Source organism: Sciurus vulgaris (genome assembly GCF_902686455.1).
Source record: "Sciurus vulgaris genome assembly, chromosome: 18".
Classification (NCBI taxonomy): Eukaryota; Metazoa; Chordata; class Mammalia; order Rodentia; family Sciuridae; genus Sciurus; species Sciurus vulgaris.
This window is the reverse complement of record NC_136479.1, coordinates 15645915-15667194: the sequence shown is the minus strand read 5'-3', so window position 1 is coordinate 15667194 and position 21280 is coordinate 15645915. Positions and strand designations below refer to the sequence as shown.

Here is a 21280-nt window from a genome sequence, read left to right as displayed (position 1 = left end):
GGGTCCTGGGTGGAGAAGGCAAACAATGGACTCTGGACTCTGGACTTCCATCTGGTAACAATGGGTTTTGAACTTTTTTCCTGATTTAGACCTTGAACCCACACAACTAGTTTCCTGACTGCACAGCAGGCATATTCTAAGTCTCTAATGATTAAATCGAAACATTCTGCTATGATTAACTCTCACTAAAACCTATAAAAAACAGACCCCTCTTGTAACTTGTTGCCATTTTCTCCCCTGAAAATGTGCCATTCCACCACTGCTTAACAGCTTGCTGATCCATTGAGATCTGCTCCTGTTTTGGTTATTTTTTATGACAACTTTTAATGTCAATTTTAGTCTAAACTATTGAAAAATAACATATCCAGCCAAGCACATAAATCATAAATCTACATCTTAATGATTGTTTTACAAGGTATATACCTTACAATACCTTTGAAACCATCCCAGATAAATAAAAGAACATCACTCCCAAAGTAACTATGATTATGACTTGTAACATTGAAAGAATGGACATTTTTTTAAGCTGTCTGTTTTATCTCAACTCCCTAAGGTTTCCCTCCCAGTAATGGGAACAAAGCCCTTAAAGCTGTTCCAGGAAACAGCCCCAAACAGAGAGTAAAAGAGTAAATTGAGCCTGATAGCCAGATAGTGCTCAAACAGAATGATTACCAGAAACTATTGACCAGAATCTACACCTGTTGTAAAACATTGTGAAACATGTTGTCAGCAAACCCAGACCCCCTTTGAAATTTCCTGGCAGCTTTGTTCCCCCTTTTCCCCCTTTCATGTGTGACCCCTCCCGATGTGTGGTTTCTGCCTTTATAAACCTACAAGATTTTCTGCTAGGGACTCGACTCCTGGAGTTGGGTCCCAGCGCGCTGGAATAAACACCTCTTGCGGTTTGCATCGAGTGACGCCTCCTGCGGTTGATTGGGGTTGCCGTCCATCCATGGGACAGAGTTGGGGTTTCCTTTTTGGGGGCCTTACAACATCATACATATTTACTACATTAGTTTTACCTGTACTTGAACTTTAAGTGAAACTCTACTGCATATAGGTTTATGTCTAGTTTCTTTTGTGCAATATCATGTTTGTGGGATTATTCTATGCTGTTTACATGAATTATAGGCTCTTTCTTCTTGTGATTGTACTCTGTTGTAAAAAATACATTTTTGAGGGGGTATGAAAAATGGTGGAATGAGACAGACATCATTATCCCATGTACATGTATGATTACACAAATGGTATGAATGAAAATCATGTACAACCATAGAAACAAAATGATGTGCCCCATTTGTGTACAATGAACCAAAATGCAGTCTGTAAAAAATTAAAAAATAATTTTTAAAAATACATTTTAAATTCATTATAATGCTGATTAACATGTGTTTTTCTTCCTTTTCTATTATGAATAATACTATATGAACATTCTGTTAGAATGTCTATAACTACATGTCTTTTAGTAGGCAAAGAGTATTTCTATTGGGTATATACCTAGAAGGGGAATTGCTGGGTCATAGTGTAGCATATGTTAATATGCATATGAAGGATGCTTTAGAAGACAATGCCAAGCAGTTTTCCAAAGGGGTATCAATTTACATTCCTAATTCTTCTGCATCTTTGATCCTTAGCATTTTGATTGGTATATCATTATGTCCCTCAGTGACTTGGAACACCTCTACATATGTTTATTGGATATTTGGAATTTTTTTGATGTGTGTGTGAAGTCAGTGTCCAAGTCTTGCCTATTTTGAAATTGGGTTGTCTGCCTTCTTCTCAATGATGTGTAATTAAAAACTTTCTTTCCACTCTGTGACTTGCCTTTTTACTCACTTAACAATGTCTTTTGATAATGATGCCTTCATTAACATGAAGCTATTTTCTGTTTTTTCTAAAGCTTTATTATCTTACCTATTATATGTAGTCTATCACAAAGAGTTACACATCTACATCTTTAAGGAAGGAGTTAGTTTATTACTTTTCCACATGCATATCCAACAGAAGGAGCACCATTCTTTGAAAATATCCTTTTCCCATTGCATTATATGTCAGCTTTGTCATGTCAAATGACCACATATTTGTGTATCTATTTCTTTATTTCTATTCCAGTTATTCTCAGAATTAAGTGTGCACCAGACATACTTAGGTGGCATGTTAAAACATGGCATGTTGATTTTTACCACCAAAGCTTCTAATTCACTAGGTCTGGGATGAGGGCTAAGACTGCATTCCTAACAAACTCCAAGCTGAAGAAGATAGCAGTACTTAAAGGAAAGTGTGGTTCTTTTCTTATTCATAGTTGTTTTCTGAGGCACTGTTCTATTTGTCTATCTGTCTTCATTACTCTCATTTATTTTAGGATACTGATATATATTTGCACATCCCTTCTGTTCTTTCTCAAGATTTCCTTGACTACTCTTGGCACTTTGCATTTTCCAAAAAATGTGAATTTCAGAATCAGCTATTCAACACTCCACTATTAGATATGGAAAATGACAAAACCCAAAATAGCAAGGCTAGGGAAAAGGGAGTGAAAAAAAAAAAAAAAAAAAAAAACCATTGATAGCATTGATCCTTTCCCAATGTATTCTTTCCCAGTGACAAGACAGGCAGTGGGGAGGAGAATCCATCAGGTCTGGAATCACAGTCTCTGGGAAGAGGCCAAAGCATTGATCCTTCCCTAAACAAATCCTTTCCCAGATACCAACCCTGACCCCAGGCCCCTTCTTTGTTCAGGGGCTCATTTTCCACCAGGAGAGTGGGTCCATTGGAGATTTATCACCCTGTCCCTGCACACCCAGTTGCTGCATGAAACTTCATTCCGTGAAGTTTGCCTCCAGCCCAGTCTTTTTGTGCTAACACCCACCACACACAGGTACCTACAAAAACATTTGCGAGGATTTTGGTTGAAATTACCTTTAAACTGACTTGAAGAGGAGATTTCATCTTCCTATTGTTGAGTTTTCCAAAGCATAAACATGGTATATTGCTACCCTCTTGCAGAATATCTTTAATATTCCAAAAGTGTTTTGTAATTTTTTGGTGTAAAGGTCTTGCATAACTTTTTCTAGATTTATTTTCTAGGTATATTTTGTTACTATTCTATTTAAATGGCATCATTTTATATTTCACTTTTTTGTGGCTAGTATGTAAAATACATAATTAATTCTAATATACTGGCTTTTTACTTAGTAACATTGTTCTAATATTTATCTATATATTTCTTTAAATTATTACACAGTTCTCTGATCTCTAATGAATTTTAGATCTCTTTTAAAGATCTTTTTTGTAGTTGTAGATGTCTTTACTTTATTTGCTTATTTTTATATGTGGTGCTAAGGTGCTAGGCAAGTGCTCTGCCCCTGAGTCACAGTTCTAGTTCCTGAACTTTATATCTCTTTTCCATTTTTATGCATATAAGTTCTTTTTCTTGCCTTATTACACTGACTAAGCTCTGCAGAAAACTGTTACATAGAATTGGGAATTATACTGACCTAGAAAGAAGACTTTCAAGAATTACAATATTTGCTGCATATTTTCATAGCTTTATAGACACTTTTTATCAGACTGAGAAAATTTCCTTCTATTTCTAGTTTGCCTGGAAATTTTATAATGAACTGAATTTATAAAATAATTTTTCTGAATTATCATTATTTTTCTTATTGTTCATATTTTATGAAAATGTGGTGATTTATTTTATAATGTTCCACTATCCTTACATCTTTGGAATATACCTTGCCAGATTATGAATTCAAACTGCTAATATATTTGTTGACAATTTTTACATCTAATTGGTGCAAACACTCTGGAAAGCAGTATGGAGATTACTCAGAAAACGTGAAATGGAACCATTTGACCCAGTTATCCCGCTCCTTAGTATATACCCAAAGGACTTAAAATCAGCATATTACAGTGACACAGCCACATCAATGTTTATAGCAGCTCAATTCACAATAGCCAAACTATGGAACCAACCTAGGTGCCATTAACAGATAAATGGATAAAGAAAATGTGGTATATACACAATGGAATATTACTCAGCCATAAAGGAAAATGAAATTATGGCATTTGCCAGTAAATGGATGGAACTGGAGAATATCAAGTTAAGTAAAATAAACCAATCCCAAGAAACCAAAGGCTGAATGTTCTCCCTGATATGCAGATGTTAACTTAGGGAAGAACAGAAGTACTTTGAATAAGACAAAGGGGAATGAAGGGAAGGAAAAGGGAATGAGAATAGGAAAGAGAGTAGAATAAATCAGACATTACTTTCCTATGTTCATGTAAGAATACATGACCAATGTAGTTCTACATCATATACAACCAGAAGAACAGGAAGTTGTACTCCACATATGTATAATACGTCAAAATACGTTTTACTGTCATGTATAACTAAAAAGAACAACAACAACAACAACAAAGAAGTTTTGTATTTATGCTATGTTGTTATGATTTTTCTATAATTTCTCTCTTTTGTAATGTTCTTTTTTATGTATTGGTCTTAGTGTTGTTATGGCCTCATAAGAAAGTACAATGAAAATATAAAGGTAAGGCAAGAAACCAGTGAAATGGAAAAAAAAAAAAAAATACAACCGAGAAATAAAAAATTTAAAAAGTGGGTGTTCTGAAGAGATTAATAAAATTGATAAACATCTTAGTAAGGCTAATTAAGAAATGGGGTTTGAGATTGGGAAAAAAAACACAAATTGCCAACAAACATTAAATACAAAACAAAAAGATATTGTAAACAAATTTTTGTCAATAAATTCTTCCTTTCAACTACTCTCCATTGTTTCAGGATGGAGTAGAAGATCCTCAGCTTAGCCCTTGTGAGGCCTTCCCTGACATTGGCTCCTATAATTTTCTTATTGCACCTTATCCTACCTGACAATACCTGGACATGGTTCCAGACTTATTTAATTCCTTGTAGCTCTTTGAATATTCCCCACCTCCTTGTCTACAGATAAACTGATCCCTGTGCTTTGAATTCACTTCCTCAAGTATCACCCAAAGCCCACAGCTTGTTTTTGATGTCTCCTAGATATTATTTCAACATCTTATACTTCTTTTTATCAGAACTCATATTTCCCTGACTGGTATCTGATCTCTAGCTCGGTTCCCATCCTAAGGCCCTTTTCTCTTGCACATCTGTGGAGGTCTCCTTTCAAATTCTAGGATCTGTTTGCTTCTCCTGGACCCCTTTAGGGAGTCTGAATCCTGTCTAAAATCTCATGTGATACCAGGTACCTGAGGAACATCTTTGGAAGTATGACAACCTCAGACTTGGGCATCAGACTTTGCTTCCTATGAGCAATGTTACTAGTGATAACCAGTTGCTTGCTTGCTGACTTGTCCTGACTCCCAAGTCCCTAGGTTCTCCTTGCTCACTGGAAACTCCCTACCTTCATCTTTTAAGTTAACACCTTGGCTGAATAGAATATTATCATAGGCTTTGGATGCCAGGTGCTAGTTCCACTGGAGTCACCAGTGCTGGCCCTCTAGAGGCATACACTGGATATGCTCTGCTTTTCATGCTTCACCTAATTCCACTATTTATTCTTCACACACATTTTCTTGAATACCTTCAGAATCAGACCTGAGCTGGGCAATATGAAGAAAAGCCACATTGAAGAGGCAAAAACTGAGACTGAGGTCTTATGGAATAGTCATGCAGTCCCCACCTGACTCAGTTTTCTTTCCTCTGAAAATTTTGGTTCTCATAATGTGGAGCAGTAGCAGAAGAATCACTTGAGAATGTGTTACATATGGAAATTTGTAACATAGGACATATTCTAGAGCTACTATATCAGAAACCTAGAGGATACAGCCTAGCAATTTATAGGTTAGTAAGCTCTACAGATGATTCTAATAAATGCTGAAGTATGACAATGACTGCTATAGAGTCTTGACATTAAATATGTGTTCCACAAGAAAGCAGAATCAGTACCACCTAGGAGGTTTTAGAAATATCCGGAGTCAATCAGGATGAATGGAAAGCATTGGGAGGAAATGAGTCTCTGACATAGGAGGTATTCAAGGAGAAGCTTTATATTATAAGCAATCCATTAAAAACAATGTTCTGACTGATGGAGGACACAATGTTTAGAAACAACAATTTCAAATTATGATTAAGATCTCTGACTCACATATAGCCCAGTCAACGTAGATTGATTTCTTTTCCTATATCCAGTAATAGAGCTAAGCACATGTAGGGATATGCTTTTTGTCTCTAAGGGCTATGCTCAGGTACTCACCTTGTTCATTTTCTTGAAGATGCCAAAGAAAATATAGCGGTACATGAAGGCTTTCACTTTCCATAACATGGTCTCCAGAATGAAAATCAAGAGGAAGAAAACAAATCCTGTGACAGCCATTGCAATTACATACCTTCCAATTCCATCTTCCTCCAAACTGTATACAGAAATTCCAATTTCTGATGACAAGAACAACAACAAAAATATATAGGATCGCTTAATAAAAGTTAACAGAATGAGAGGCCACTAAGATAGTCTAGAAGAAGATCCTAACCTTCACTTCTTCTCATTGATATATCAACTAGCAACTATCAGTAGAAAATAACACCTTGGTAAAACACCCAAAATGTAGGCATAAGACTGAGTTATCTGTATGCTCCCTGAGACTGGATAAAAATCCACCTTGATAGGGTAAGAGAAAGGTGTTTCCCCCCTCTCTTGGACCACATTCCCCCCCTGCTTTTCTAGCAAGGTGGAGCACCATAATACAGAGAGAAATCCCGATGGCCTACAGCCTCTACATAGGGAAAAGAGGACATGAGAAGCAGGGTAAATCCATTTTGGTTCTCAACTCATTGAGATTCTAATGAAAAAACTGAATGTCTAAATCACACTGGGCCAGACAGAAGCAAAGTAAGTAGGCAGAGCTCACAGAGATCAGCATGCCATTCTAGTAGAAGCAGTGTACCCGCCAGCTGTGGTACTCCACCAAAAAGCAACATAACCCACTGGATAGCCAACCTTGTCATTCCCAGAAGAGGTGCGGAGTGCTAGATAGCCATCTTTGAGATCTAGCATCATCCTATAACCTGGGGTCTCACATAGAGGGGAAAAAGGCCCCCACAGCGAATTCCAAAAGCTAATAGGCCACAGTTGAGGTTAAAATATCTTCCCTGAAGAACACCTCTAGACCTTGCACAGAATGGGATAAAACCAAATCTTGGAATTTAAACTGTGCACCATACTTCAGATCTTACCCAGAAAGAACAAGACCAACACAATACCAGAAAATACACACTCTACCTAGCCAGATCAGTGGCAATTGCACTGTTCACTTGGAATCTCAGTCTTGTTACATAATATAACCAGCAGTCTTGCAAGATAGCAGAACAAAGTCAGTTGCAAAACCTCAATTCAGAGCAAAGGTAGCAGCCAAGAAAACAGGAGAACATTAAAGCAAGCTCTGCCAGCTAAGGGACATGACTGGCTGAGTCAGCTAGAATCATATGCTGCTATAAATAATGAAGGACTATCACTTTCAAAGAATACCTACAAAAGCCAGAAAAGGTGGTGGCCTCTACCAATAACACTAAAATAAGGACATAGTTTTACAAAGATTCAGGAAATTAAAACACCTCCAAAACAGTCTCCAAACAAAGCTCTAACAAGGAACCCTAGAGAAAGGGAGATTTATAAAATGTCAATAAAATAATTCAGAATAAATCATCTTTAAAAAGTTCAGTGGGTGGGCTGGGGTTGTAGCTCAGTGGTAGAGCACTTGTCTAGCACATAGGAGGCACTGGGTTTGATCCTCAGCACCACATATAAATAAATTAATTAAAAGTATTGTGTTCAGGTGGGAGGGGTGGGGGGGAAAGGGAAAAAATAACAGAATGACTCAAACAACATTGCCCTATGTAAATTTATGATTTTTAATAAAAAAAAAGTATTGTGTTCATCTACAACTAAAACATTTTTTAAAAAAAGTTCAGTGATCTCCAAGCATATACAGATAAATATTAAATGAAATTGAAAATAATAATGAACAAAATGAGAAGTTCATCAAGGTAATAGAAACGATTTTAAAAAACCAGAAATCTTAAACATGAAGACTACAATGGCTGGATTTTAAAATGCAATAGAAAACTTCAACAGTCAACTCAGTCATTCTGAAAAATAAACAGTGAGCTTGAAGACAAAACATTTGAAATTACCAAACCAGAGGAGCAAAAAGAAACAATAAATATAATTAATAAAGTCTATAGGAACATCAATGATGAATACTTTCATTCCAAATAGCGGTGATCTATGGGGGGGATTACTGGGGATTGAACTCAGGGGCACTCGACCACTGACCTATATCCCCAGTCCTATTTTGTATTTTATTTAGAGACAGGGTCTCACTCACAATAATTAAGAAGAGTTATTCACATTGGATGAGTAATTACTAGTAACTGATGAGCCTTGTAAAGTACCAGATACTTACTTTCTGGACTACATCTTGGGGAACCAGACATTTCTGAGGAAGAACACAATTTCTTTAGCTCTTGTAATTCATAAAATTTAATGATGCTCATCCCAAGGTTATACATAGGTATCAGAATCAACGAATTAAGCATGACATTTTTTGTAGTAGAATCAAAGCCTGTGATTTAAAATAAGATAATATTAACATGCTCCATATAAAATAAACTGTTCCAAAAAAATAATGTTTCCCCAAATTAAACTGAGAAAATTACAAAGCCATAATACTTTTCTCACAGAACTCTAATTGCTTGCTGCTAAGCATATTGCCCCTGATATCTTAAAAACAGTTTGTATTGAGAACTGCAATTCTGGAAAATTCTTTGGGGAAAGTTGATGTCCATATAATCTGCCTTCCTGTCTCCTGGTGTGAACAGGAAATCAATATTGATCATTCCTCTCGTTTCTATCCTATGTGTTCAATAAAGAAGCAAGCTGTGATGAGAAATTTATCCTAGAATTCAGTGGTAGGGAAGATATAAGGAATATTTTACCAGTTGAAAGGAGATATGTCTTTAAAGAAACAAACTTAAAGTTAATAGAGGTTTCTCTATTAAAGATGTGTAATAGTTGATGGATACATATGAGGAAACATGAAACACAGTTGTTAAGTAGTAATGTTCTGAATTGTCACTCAAGAACTTAAAGACTGAATTCAGATCATTGTGAATAAAGATGAAGCAAAAATTCTGAGCAAAAAGCCTATTTGTAAGACTTTTTGACAGAAGAAAGGTGGCCAATGAGTGAGGATGACAGATAACAGTGAATGCGAAGTTTCTACCCTAATGTGTAAATTCTCCAAGTGGTAAAGCCACTTCAAGTCTGAACCAAAGAGGGTCATAATTGGTGTAGATACAAGTAATTTGACAGTGAGAAAATAATAATAGATTGCCCACTTGAATAGATGCCCAAAATAACAACAGGATAATGTTACAGATTAGCTGTTTAGCCTCCCTCTGGAAAGGTTTCTAAGAAGCAGAGGAAAATCTTCCAAGATAAGTATGAGTAATACAACTCCTTAGTTAACAAGGTACTGAAAGCTACCATTATAGGGGTGGGAATGAGGCAGGGATAAAATGTGTTGTAAAAGCATGGATGATATTCTTTAAATATTTATTCTTCAGGACAGCATATTCCTTCTTATGGCCAAATACTGACCAATAAGCACACTACCAACAAACCATATGGCATACGGAGCACAAATAGTGTGGTCATCATGTGAACAATGACCCTCTACAGGATCCTCCCTTGCATTCATGTCTTCAGGCATCAGCTGGAGGGCTGGGCATATGGTATGGGGAGAATGTGGAACGCCATTTTGTGGTTTGCTTCCTTCTTTCACTTTTAAGCTGCTATCGTCTCAAATTGCATCCTCTGATTTTTCAACCTAAGATCACAAGTTTCATTATGGTTTTAGCCACCCTATACCTCCAAACTAAGGTCTGTGCTCAGGATTAAAGTCATAAACAAGGGAAACTCACATGCAGCTTTTTCATTCCAAGTGTGAAACTCCTTCCAGTTTGTCTACTTTTCTCATTTGAAGTATCTTTAGATTTTTAAAGAAATGTCTACAATTTTTAACTGTTATGGTAGGAGAACTGGTCCTCCACCTTTACAAATGGTAATGCTTTCTAGTCTTGTGTTACATAAATATTGCACTTCATTGTTAGAATTACTGCTAGGTCACCTTAAATTTTATTTCATAAATAACATCTATTTTGTATCTCAATTGTATCCATTAACTTTACAAAACACACTCATTAATTCTCACAAGTTATCTGTATTTAATTTATATTTTTCATATGCACAATAGCACCATCTGCAAATAATGAGTTTTATTTGTTCTTTCTAACATTACACCTTATATTTTCTGGCCTGTCATAGTGACTAAAACTTCCAGGACCATGTTGAACACAGAAATGATAACACCCATTGGCACATCTCCCAGCTCAAATGGAAATCTTTAAGTAACACCAATATTACAAATAAAAAAAATTTCCTAGCGAATATAAGAGATGACTTTATAATTTTGTGTGTGAGAACAAAATAATGATGATACTAAAATCTAAGAATATTATACAGGAAGGAAATTCTAGGCCAATCAGTTTCATGAACACTAACAAAAAACTGCCTTATATTAACAATTTGGATCTAGAAATGCATGATAAGGTGTAATAAAAAGAGCTTGGTTATCATAGAAAGAATTTAACAAATAATTAGTAAATATTTCCACATTAAAATAAGGAAGAAAAAAACCACTAATGCAAAAGAAAAAGTGCTTCTTAAAATTCAATACCTGTTCATTATAAAATTTCTTAAACTTGCAAATGAAGGAAACTGTGTTAATCTAACATATCTAAAAAATCATTAGCTCAGAGTTGTTTAAGTATCTTTTTATTGTGGCCAAATACACATAGTGTTTATCATTATAACCACTGGTAAGAGTATAATTCAGAGGCATTAACTACATTTACAGCATTGTATAACTATCACCACTAACCACAGTCAACATGTTTTCATCCTTCCCAACAAAAACTGTATCCATTAAACATACCCCCCATGATTCCCTATCCCTAGACTATGATAAACTCTTTTCTACTCTGTGTATGTGAGTTTACCTATTCTAGGTACTTCATATAAGTGAAACCATATAATATTTGCCTTTCTGGATCCATCTTATTTCACCTAGCATATTTTCAAGGTTCATCCATGATGTGATTGGCATGTGAAAACGGGTTACATTTTATAGCTGAATAATGTTCTATTTGTTGTACATACCATATTTTGCACTAATGTCTTTTTGACTCCTTGCTTTAAAAGCTTTGGATGTATACCTAGGGTCATATGGTATTTCCATGTTTAACCTGTTGAAAAACTACCACACTGTTTTCTACAATGGTCAGGGATTCAATTTCTTTTCACTCTTTTTAAAAAAAATATGTTTAGTGGTAGACAGACACAATACTTTTATTTTATTTATTTATTTTATAAAGGAGTAGCAGCTGCCTATACTCCAAAACATTCCTATTTGTGGTTGTTGCTATTCTAGTCAATCTATCCTTAAACCTTATGAGCAAAGGAGGAAAATGAAAAAAATACTGTACAAATCCTGGGCACACAAGGCCTTGAAAACAGGGGATTCATTTAGTGATAATATTAGTGGCATAATTTTTTGCATTATAGTCCCATAAAGTTATAATATTCCTGACACTTAATAAAAGTTTCTTTATAACTAACAAAAATATTTTTCCCAGAAATCCAGAATGAAACAACTTTGTAATGTTCCTATTGTCAAACTCATATTTCTTTTTTCACAGGAAGTCACTGAAAAGGGGAAATTATACAAAGCCCTTACCTGGTATGCTGTTTATTACGAGATCCACAACAACACCTAGAAAGCCTACACACTGGTTGAGTGCGAAGAGCTTAATGTATGCACCGGTGCTACTAGAATACAGGAAGCTGAACAGGTATATGAAGGGAATAACAGACCAGCCGAACACCATGAGAATGAATGCTGTGTGCAAAATGTTCCCATTCCCAATCAAGATGTCCGATCCAGTGATCACGAATACCATCTGAGACACAGAGTATAGAAATGACAAAGTGAAGAAAACTATGCAATACCTGAACAGTCAAGTCTGAAAACTTAGCAAAGGAAAAAGAATCTTCTTTTAACGGGACACAGAATTATTCACTAATCAAATCACCTTGCTGATGAAAACAAATGTGAGGTACTTCTACTTGCTCACCAGTGAGCAGAAACACTGTTCTCCTTCTTTCTATTTGGAATGGTTTTACTGTGTTCTACTCACCCAAGATCAGAGTGCATTCTTTCTTGTTCTCCAGTACCCAAATAGGCCCACTCTCAATATTTGCTGAAGTCAGATCACCTAGAAGGAAAACCTTATTTTTGTTGTTTAAGATTCCCCTTCTGGCAGCTTTAAGCTGGGATTCTGAGACCCACTGTTCACTGCTCTCCAGGCTTAGATCCTGCCTGTGTCTGTACTCTCCCCATCTCAACCATTCAGCTGAGTAGCACCCAGAGAAAGCCAAAGCTAGAGGGGACTTAAGGAAAGAAAAAAAAAAAAAAAAAAAAACTGTAGATCTGGGGAGGGAAATAAATTTCCAGAAATTATCATCTTATTAGTTGTTATAGGTTCTACATAATTTCCTTGGTTGTCTGTTTTTAGCATTGAATGATTATGTGGCAGAATTCTTGAGAAATAGGCAATAGGGTTAAATGAGAATAACTAGTATATGATTGATAAAGTGTGGGAAGTTGTCCTGATTTAGCAGAATCAGACTAGGTTGAGGGGTGGTTCCCAATCTCCTTCTGGACTTTGTCCCTTAAGAGAATGGCTCCCCTAACTCCACCCTATCCTGTCCATCACAAAAGAAGCTCCTCCCAGTCTTGGCCCCTCTTTGCCTGTATGTTATAAATAAAGGAGAGTTGGGTGAGTGGTTGTTGTAAGCGGCCAGAGCTGGTAGGGCCAGATCTATCATGCCCCCTCTCAGCTGAAAAAAGTATTGGCTGTTGTGTGTTTATTGAGTAGATAAGCTTTTTGGGTAATAGATAGCAAAACTGCCAACATCCTCCTCCGGCAATTAACCCTTTTCTCATCCACGTGGGATGTGGCAGAGAGGCCCCCCACATTTGGGGCCAAGACAGCGACTGATCGAGAGGATTTTAGAAGAAAGAATGAAGGTAAGGATGTTGACCCCTTTCCATGGGAAGCAGTGCATATGAAGTAGTAGTAAGAAAGGAAAGGGAATTTAATTGTATGGTGTTAAGCCTGGGGAATTCGCTCTCCACAGAGATAGAAATAAAAATAGATCTATTCAGCTATACTCCATACTTAGCTGGAGTGAAAATTCAGTGGAAAGAACTGCTACAGTTCTTGAAATGTAAATGGAGACCTGGTTGCTTTAAATACTGCAGACTCCATCAGACAGGTCTGCCTGCATCTCTGTGAATGTATGAGACTAAGAACTAACTTGGCTTACATAGGTGCAAAAGTTTAAAATCTTAAGAAGAAAATATCCTAATCAGGAATTCAGACAAAATCTGTAATTTAAGAAGGGGAAATTACTCTGTGAGTTTCCTAGTTTAAATATGTGTGTTCCTGCCATAGTTTCCAGCCCTCCAGAAACAGCTGGTTTCTGCTCCCTAGGGGGTAAGGATGAAAGCCTACAAAACAAGGCTGCTCCCTGCTCAGGTAGGACCCCTCAGGGCCAAGCTTCTTGATGAGAGGAGAGATAGCACGGGATTGGAAGCACAACGGCAGGATATGGAAATTCAGTTTGGACTGGAATTGAAACTTGCTTTTATTTGGACCAAGATGTTGGTTTATAGTTTTTGGAAGATTTGACCAAGAGTCTTAGAAATGCTGTTAAGAGTTTTAGATCTAAGAGTCAGAAGTGCTCCTCCTCCAGGACTTCTTTGTCTTCTGGGAAATTGTTGATTGATAAAAAAAAAAAAAAAAAAGAGGATTCAAAAACTAGCCCCAAGCATGTTTCTGTGGATAGAGGGACACCTGATAGTCTGCAAAGTTTCTATTCAGAGGACTGGAAGGCATTCAGACGTAGAGGAGGAGGAGCTAACATGGAACTTCTGTAATTTACATTTGAAAGGTCCTACTCTAGTGCCTTGCTTGCCCCTAGAGAAGTCATGAGGAGACCAAGGATTCTGACTGCTGTTAATACGGCCGAGAAGGAATTAACAAAATTCAGGTTATACACCATTTTTCAGCAAAATGATTCTCACTCAAAGTTCTGAGGGGACAAAAAGAACTCATGTGTTTATTCCTTTTACAACATTTAGGGAGTTAAAATCTGCATGCTCTATGTATGGAGCAAACACACCATTCGAACTAAGCCTCTTACAATTAATATGTGATGAGGCCCTACCACTCCTACTAGGTAGCTCTTGCCTTTCTAAAGGCGAGTATTTAACATGGAAATCTGATTAGATAGAGCATCAAATCAGGCGGAAATTAATAGATTGAATGGAGTTCAGAGTACCTTGGATATGCTTACCGGCCCAGGACAACAATTTTAGGACAACATTTGACTTATGATTTACAAACTTATGCTCAAATAAGTGCATATGCACAAAAGGCATGTAGATAGAATTACCTGCCCAGGGAAAGAAAACTCTAAACCCCAGCCAAATTTAGCAGGGGCCAGAGAAAAAGTTTTCAGACTTTATAACAACTAACCTGGACAGTGTTGCCTCAAGGATTTGGAAATATCCCTCACCTGTTTGGACTTAACAAAATTCAGAGAGAAAACATTTGTAATTGTTCTCCAATATGTAGATGACATCCTTTATATGCCTCCATCCAGGAGGAATATCAAAAGGCTATTACAGAGCTCCTAAACTTCTTAGCTGATGGGGATTATAAGATCTCAAAGAAGAAAGCTCAATTATACCATCGACAGGTTCAATATTTAAGATTGCAACTGTCTCAAGGAATCCACAAACTAGGACAGGAAAATAACCCCCATAGGACAATATCTTCTGCCCCAAACCATATGGCAATTCAAAGGTTTTCTAGGGATAACTGGATACTGCAGGCTTTGGATTCCTGGGTATAGGGAGTTAGCTAAACCTCTTTACAGTCTCCTTAAAAAACTCTACACCAAGGAACAATTGCCCTAATGTGAGAACCAAAACATACTAAAGGTTTTTAAAATGTCAAAAAGGGGCCTTACGTTAAGCCCCTGTTCTCAGCTTACCTAAGGAACGAAATTTAACCTGTTTGTCACTGAGAGAAATGTAACCCTAAAAATATTCACCCAAAACTGCTGGATAGACAATCATGGACAAATCAGGTCAACAGCCAAAGGCATATCTCAGTAAGGAGCTTAGTTAGCATAGTAACTTCATTCTCAAAAGTGATAGAAAATAAGGTTTCATAATTTTCCTTGACATCCAAACCTGTCCTAAAAATAAGAAATGGCTAAAATGCCCTTGGCATCAAGGTTTTGCTGGAACCACTAATCTTTCATTCAGTTTCTTACAGGTCTCAGTGAAGGCTTACATTGAAATGTAAATGGAGAAACCTGCAGGTTCACTAGGAGACCACTTGGATCCAAAGAAAAATAAAAATTAAAAAAGGGAAGGAAAAAAATTTTTCTGAAGTTGATAAAAGATGTTCTAATTGTGCTTTTTGGTGAATTAATCTTTTGCTTTTTAGGGATGATTTTAAAGGTGTGTAACAATCATCAGGACAAAAGCTAGCAAGCTGAATTATTCTGAAGTTTTTCTTTTTATGTCTTGAATTCTTAGCCAAATTGAATCAATGTTTAATACATGTTTGTTCACTGCTGTGGAGCTTCACTTACATGTTTGTTCATTGCTATGTAGCTTCACTTACAATAAATTATAAAAATTTCCTTTTTTTAACTGATCTATAAATGTGTGCACAAAATGACTACATAATTACATGATTTCAAAATTTACTTGAAGTTCAAGGAGCATGCTCACATTTTAAAATTAAAATAAAAATGGATCCATATAATTTTAATTCACATGAATTAATGAGATTTAATATATATTGGGTAAACAAAAATAAAATAGTCTTCTTTTATACTTATTAACTCACATTTTTCCAGGTAAAAAAGGCTTCTTAATTAATTCACATTTTCCAGATGGTCAAATAAATAATAACATTGCTAAATTCTATAATATTTAAAACCCATATTCCTTGTTTCTAATTTTTTTAAACAGGAAATTATTAATATTATTATCTACATTTGTTTGATATCTTGAGTTTTGCAATTAAGAATAAATAAACTTAATTTGAGGTACATAAATTACAGGAGATAATTGATTTACAAGAATGGGATGCTAAAAGATTATTGATTGGAACAACATCTACTAAATATGAAAACATCAGCTACTCTTAACTAAAATATATTTAAACATTAGACATATTTGTAATTGGTTAATATAAAGGAAGTCTAAAATTTCTTTATTCTCTATGTTCTCATTGAGAACCAAGACATTAACACTTAAAATATCAGGTGTGATATGTAAGTATCTAAAAAATTTTTTTCACCTGATAAAATAGAAGACTATAACATGTTGAATAAATTAAACAAAATTTGTGCAAAATAATTTTCAAAAGATTTACATGTAATTAAATTGGCTGTATATATATATATAATTAAATTGGCTATATATGATTAACACAATCAGCTAAGGTTATTAAAAGTTTTTATTCTTTAAATTCTGTTTCTATCATAAAGTATAGTTACAAATATAGATAAGATCTTTTCACAAACCCCTACTAAAGAACAGCAGAAAAATAAAATACTTAAAACATTAATTTCTCATTCTAATAAAATAATTTCTTATGCCTGTTGAATTTCCATTATAAAAAAGGGCTAATTTCAAAAACATTATGGTTTATGCAATTTGATTAAACAATAACTGTTATTTTAAAATAGCACCTTGCATTCCAAACTTCAAATTTTTCTTTAAAAGTCAAATTTGAGCAATATAAAAACATCAATGATTACATTTTAATTAACCATGGTAATTAGTACTCATCATGTTAATTATATTTTTTTTCCAGATAAAGAAGTATTTAAAATATTAGATTTATAGGGACATGTTGTTAAGCTGATGCTTCCCAAATTAAAGCTTTTTCAATAATGGTCTCTTACAAACTTATTTTAACAATAACAAATTAATTATATCGTTTAATATTTTAAAATTAAATAAATATAAGTTGTACACTTTTTATATTACTCTCTACACTAAGAAGTAAACTTAGCTGTATTTTAGAGGACACTAAGGAGATACTGGCTTATTTAAAGACTAACAATACGGGATATAGAAGTATTCTGATATCTTCTGCAAATAGGGGATGAAAGCTCTTGGCTTGTCTGTTTCATGTTTCAAATGTGGTGTTAGAGTATGCTATTTAATTTTATATTAATCCAAAGAATTATATATGGATGTTTTATAAAATATATTCAGATAAAGAGGCTAAAAGTGGTTTCAAGATTAGGGTAACTTACCTAGATTTTGTCAAGAGACTTACTTAGGAAAAATTAAGTATATATGAAAAAAATTTGTTTTAGGTTCTGACAACTATTATTAACATTTACTAAATAATCTTCTAAACTGTTTTCCATACATAAGCTCAGAGATATACATATTTTGTACCTACAGAATTATGTTGTTATTTTTAAAGCTTATAACATTGTTTTAGATTGCACATAATTAGTATTGTTTTACAACATTACTTTTAATGCCAGATTTTTGTCATATAGTTCATTTATCCAAAACCCTATGTTGGACATTAGGATTATTTTTACTACTTTAAAAACAAGGTTATTAAATATATTCATACAACTATATCTTTATGCATAAAGATTATCTTTCCATAGACCCTTAAAATAAAATTGCTAGATCAATGACATAAATTCTAAGATTTTTAAATAATTATTAAATTGCTATCCTGACGGATACTACCAATTCTAATATGATAGCTTAAGTTAATTTAGAATAATAAGGCCATTACCTATAAAATAAACAGGTCATAAGACTAATTTTCAATGTCTGTACTGACTACATTTTATAGCTTTGAAACTCAGCTTACTACTAGAGACAAAATTAGATCGCATGTTTGGTGGAAACTGGGTCTTTTTACATTTATTGTAATGCCCTTTTCAACTTAACAACATTGACTTTAACAATAGGTAACTTTTATTGCTCTTCCTGGTCAAATAGAAATATCTATTAAGTTGTTTCTTATGGTTTAAATATTTGTACAATGCTAGGCCACTGTCTACAATTTAAGGTTAATAATGCTCCAGTTTATAGCAGTCTTTCTCTACAATTAAAAAAAATAAAAATAAAAAGGGGGAAACAGATCCCTGTGTAAACCCATTTAATTTTTAAACATATTATCTAAAAATTATGATATTAGGAGTTTCACTGCTGCTGAGTGACACATGAAGCAATAGAACGCACCAGATTTTACAATAAGGAGATCTTAAACATCCACCCACAATGGTTATATGCTAGCTTTAGTGAGCTCTCAGGTAAGTGAAATATATGGGAACTCTGTTGCGCACATTTCCCAGATCCACCTTTAATACATCCAACAACGTGGACTGGAGAATCAATCCCAATATTTACTGATGATATTCATATGATGGGAGGTTTTACAGATACATTACACGCATCCATGTAACTGGATTTGACTATACTGGCTGTAGTGAAAATTTATCTGTATGCTGGTTCCATGACAGACTCTGGTTGTCTAGAGGTAACCTTTAAGAAAAAGACAACATAAGGAATACCTAGGTCAGCCAATTATACTGACCCTTGGAACTTAGGATGGGACTTTCTCGTATAAAGCCAGTCATTTCTATGAAATAGCCACCAATATCTTACTGCCTTAATAGTTCTGCAATAGAATCTGGCACCTTTCCTAAATGGATAAACTATACATGTCTTGCCAATACTACATATTATCTCTAAATGCGGTGGATATATTTTTGTATTGACCTTCAAAAAATTGATGAAAGACAGTTATATCAAAATATTTTCCTCTAGAAGATTCAAAGCCAGAAAGGCCTAATGTGGCAACATTGCTACCAAATATGTTTCACTTTTAATTCTTCTTGAAAAGAATTTACAAGCAACCATGTTTAATTTAAATCTTTAATGCTATGAAAGATCTAAGGAACTAGGCAAATAATTGAGTTGTTTAAAACTATTTTCAGTATATAAAAATAAGATTAAATATACAATCATTCTGATTTTTGAAACTCCATGTAATTTGGACTACTCCCTGTTATTTGGATATTACTCTGCACCACTGGTAACCATGTAATAAAGACCAAATTAGAATCCAACAAGCTGATTGGTATTACACTAGAGAGATGAATAATTCACATCTATATTCTAACAGTTATTTCTCTGATGATAATTTGGTTCCTATAAAATTTAATGTATTCTTTTAGGTTTCTATCTATTCCTACATTCATTATATCTAGGGGCATGATTCCTTCTGTTAAGATGCTATGGTCCCTGAAAGTTAAGTATTAATAGAATGATTGAGATCAAATTAAATGCTTTAACAGCTACTATTACAAATATCAGTGATGAGTCCTTTGCTCTGAAATTTGAACAAAGGCTTAAATGCCATAATGATCATAAGCATACATGTTGTTTCAACTAAATATCACATTTCCCAATGGGACTAAGAGATAATTAAAAATCATATAATGGACATTTGACATAGCAGTAATAAAAGCCTGGATTTTTAAAATCACATTACTACATCCAGAATATTCAAAATATAGAATTGATCTCATGGACTCTGCATTTCTGATAGATCAGATAGTTCCTAAATAGAATGGTATTGAATAATATGTTTGCTACTAATTCTTTTTGTATCATGATAATAGGTTACCATACCCTCCAAACCAAGAGCTGGGACCTGGGAACAGCTCTCAGAACCAAGATCCGAGACTCAACATAATTGCCCATCATTTGCATTTTAAAACATTAAAAAGGGGAGATGTGGGAAATTGTCCTTACTGAGCAGAATCAGACTAGGTTGAGCCATGGGACACAAGGCCTGGCTTCTAGGAGCTGCCAGGGCGCATGTGTCGCTGCGTGGGAGTGGTTCCCTGTCTCCTTCTGGAATTTTCCCCCTATCCTGTCCATCACAGAAGAAGCTCCTCCCGGTCCTTGCCCCCTTTATGTGTATGTTATAAATAAAAGAGAGTTGGGCAAGAAACATGCCAAATATAGACAAAAGAATTGTCACAAAACAAATACTGTTGTGGTATTATCACATAGATAATGACCTTAGTGCCACTAAAGGCGCAAACATGTCCCACTTCTGTGAAGGTAATTACTGTCTTAATTTCTATAATGATCAATATTTTTCTTTTCATTAGTTTTAACAAAAACATCCCTAGCACGAGGAGTTAATTCAACTTTATTAAACATTTCAAAATAGCTGGAAGAGGATTTCGAATGTTCCCAGCACAAAGAAATGGTAAATGATTGAGATGACAGATATCATAATTGCCCTGATTTGATCATTACACATTATGTACATCAAAATAACAAGGTCTGGGCATGGGATATGGCTCAGCAGCAGAGCACTTGCCTAGCACATGCAAGGTCCTGGATTCCATCCCCATCACTGTAGAAACAGACAAAAAACCTCTACCCACTCCATATTATAATTAGAATGCCTCAGTTTAAAAAACAAGTAATAAAAAAGAAAGGTAGAAGTATTTACTTATGCATGAAAAATTTTACAAAATAATTTAAATTATGGAAACCATTAAGTGGAAATTTTGCATCTGAAGAACACAAGTCTGGAATTAAGAACTCATTAGAAAAACTTAAGAATAGAATAGATAGACCATAATCCAGGGTTTTTAATTTGAAAAGAGTTCAGGAAAAAGTATACAAAGAAATGTTCAATGAAAAAGAAGTAATAACACACGTGAATGGAGTCAAAAACATGAGGAGAAGGAAGATGAGGTGGATAAAAGTAAGAGAATAGCCAAGAAATTTCAAAACTGGTAACATATCAATATTCAAGTTCAAACAGCACTGAACAGGTCACACAGGGTAAATGCAAGGAAACCTAGACACAGTATAACAAGAATGTTGAAAATCTAAGTCAAAGGGAAAATAGTAAAAGAAAACAATTAAAGAAGACATGAAACTTTATGAGAAGAAGCAAAAAAATGGAAAACAGACTTCCCAGTGATAAAACAACCTGGGA

The 21280-nt window shown here is 34.8% G+C and overlaps 2 protein-coding genes across 2 annotated transcripts in view; one reads left to right on the top strand and one right to left on the bottom strand.

Moving 5' to 3' along the window:
* Window positions 1-21280, top strand: part of DNAH3 (dynein axonemal heavy chain 3) — a 463090-nt gene that overhangs the window by 56715 nt on the left and 385095 nt on the right. The window lies entirely within an intron of this gene.
* Window positions 1-21280, bottom strand: part of LOC306649530 (phospholipid-transporting ATPase ABCA3-like) — a 119975-nt gene that overhangs the window by 7711 nt on the left and 90984 nt on the right. Inside the window, exons 23-25 of the mRNA XM_079120538.1 lie at window positions 11857-12079; window positions 8464-8622; window positions 6258-6436 (exon numbers count right to left, since the gene is read on the bottom strand). Coding sequence (XP_078976664.1) covers window positions 6258-6436; window positions 8464-8622; window positions 11857-12079 — 561 coding nt within the window. The remainder of the gene's footprint in view (window positions 1-6257; window positions 6437-8463; window positions 8623-11856; window positions 12080-21280) is intronic.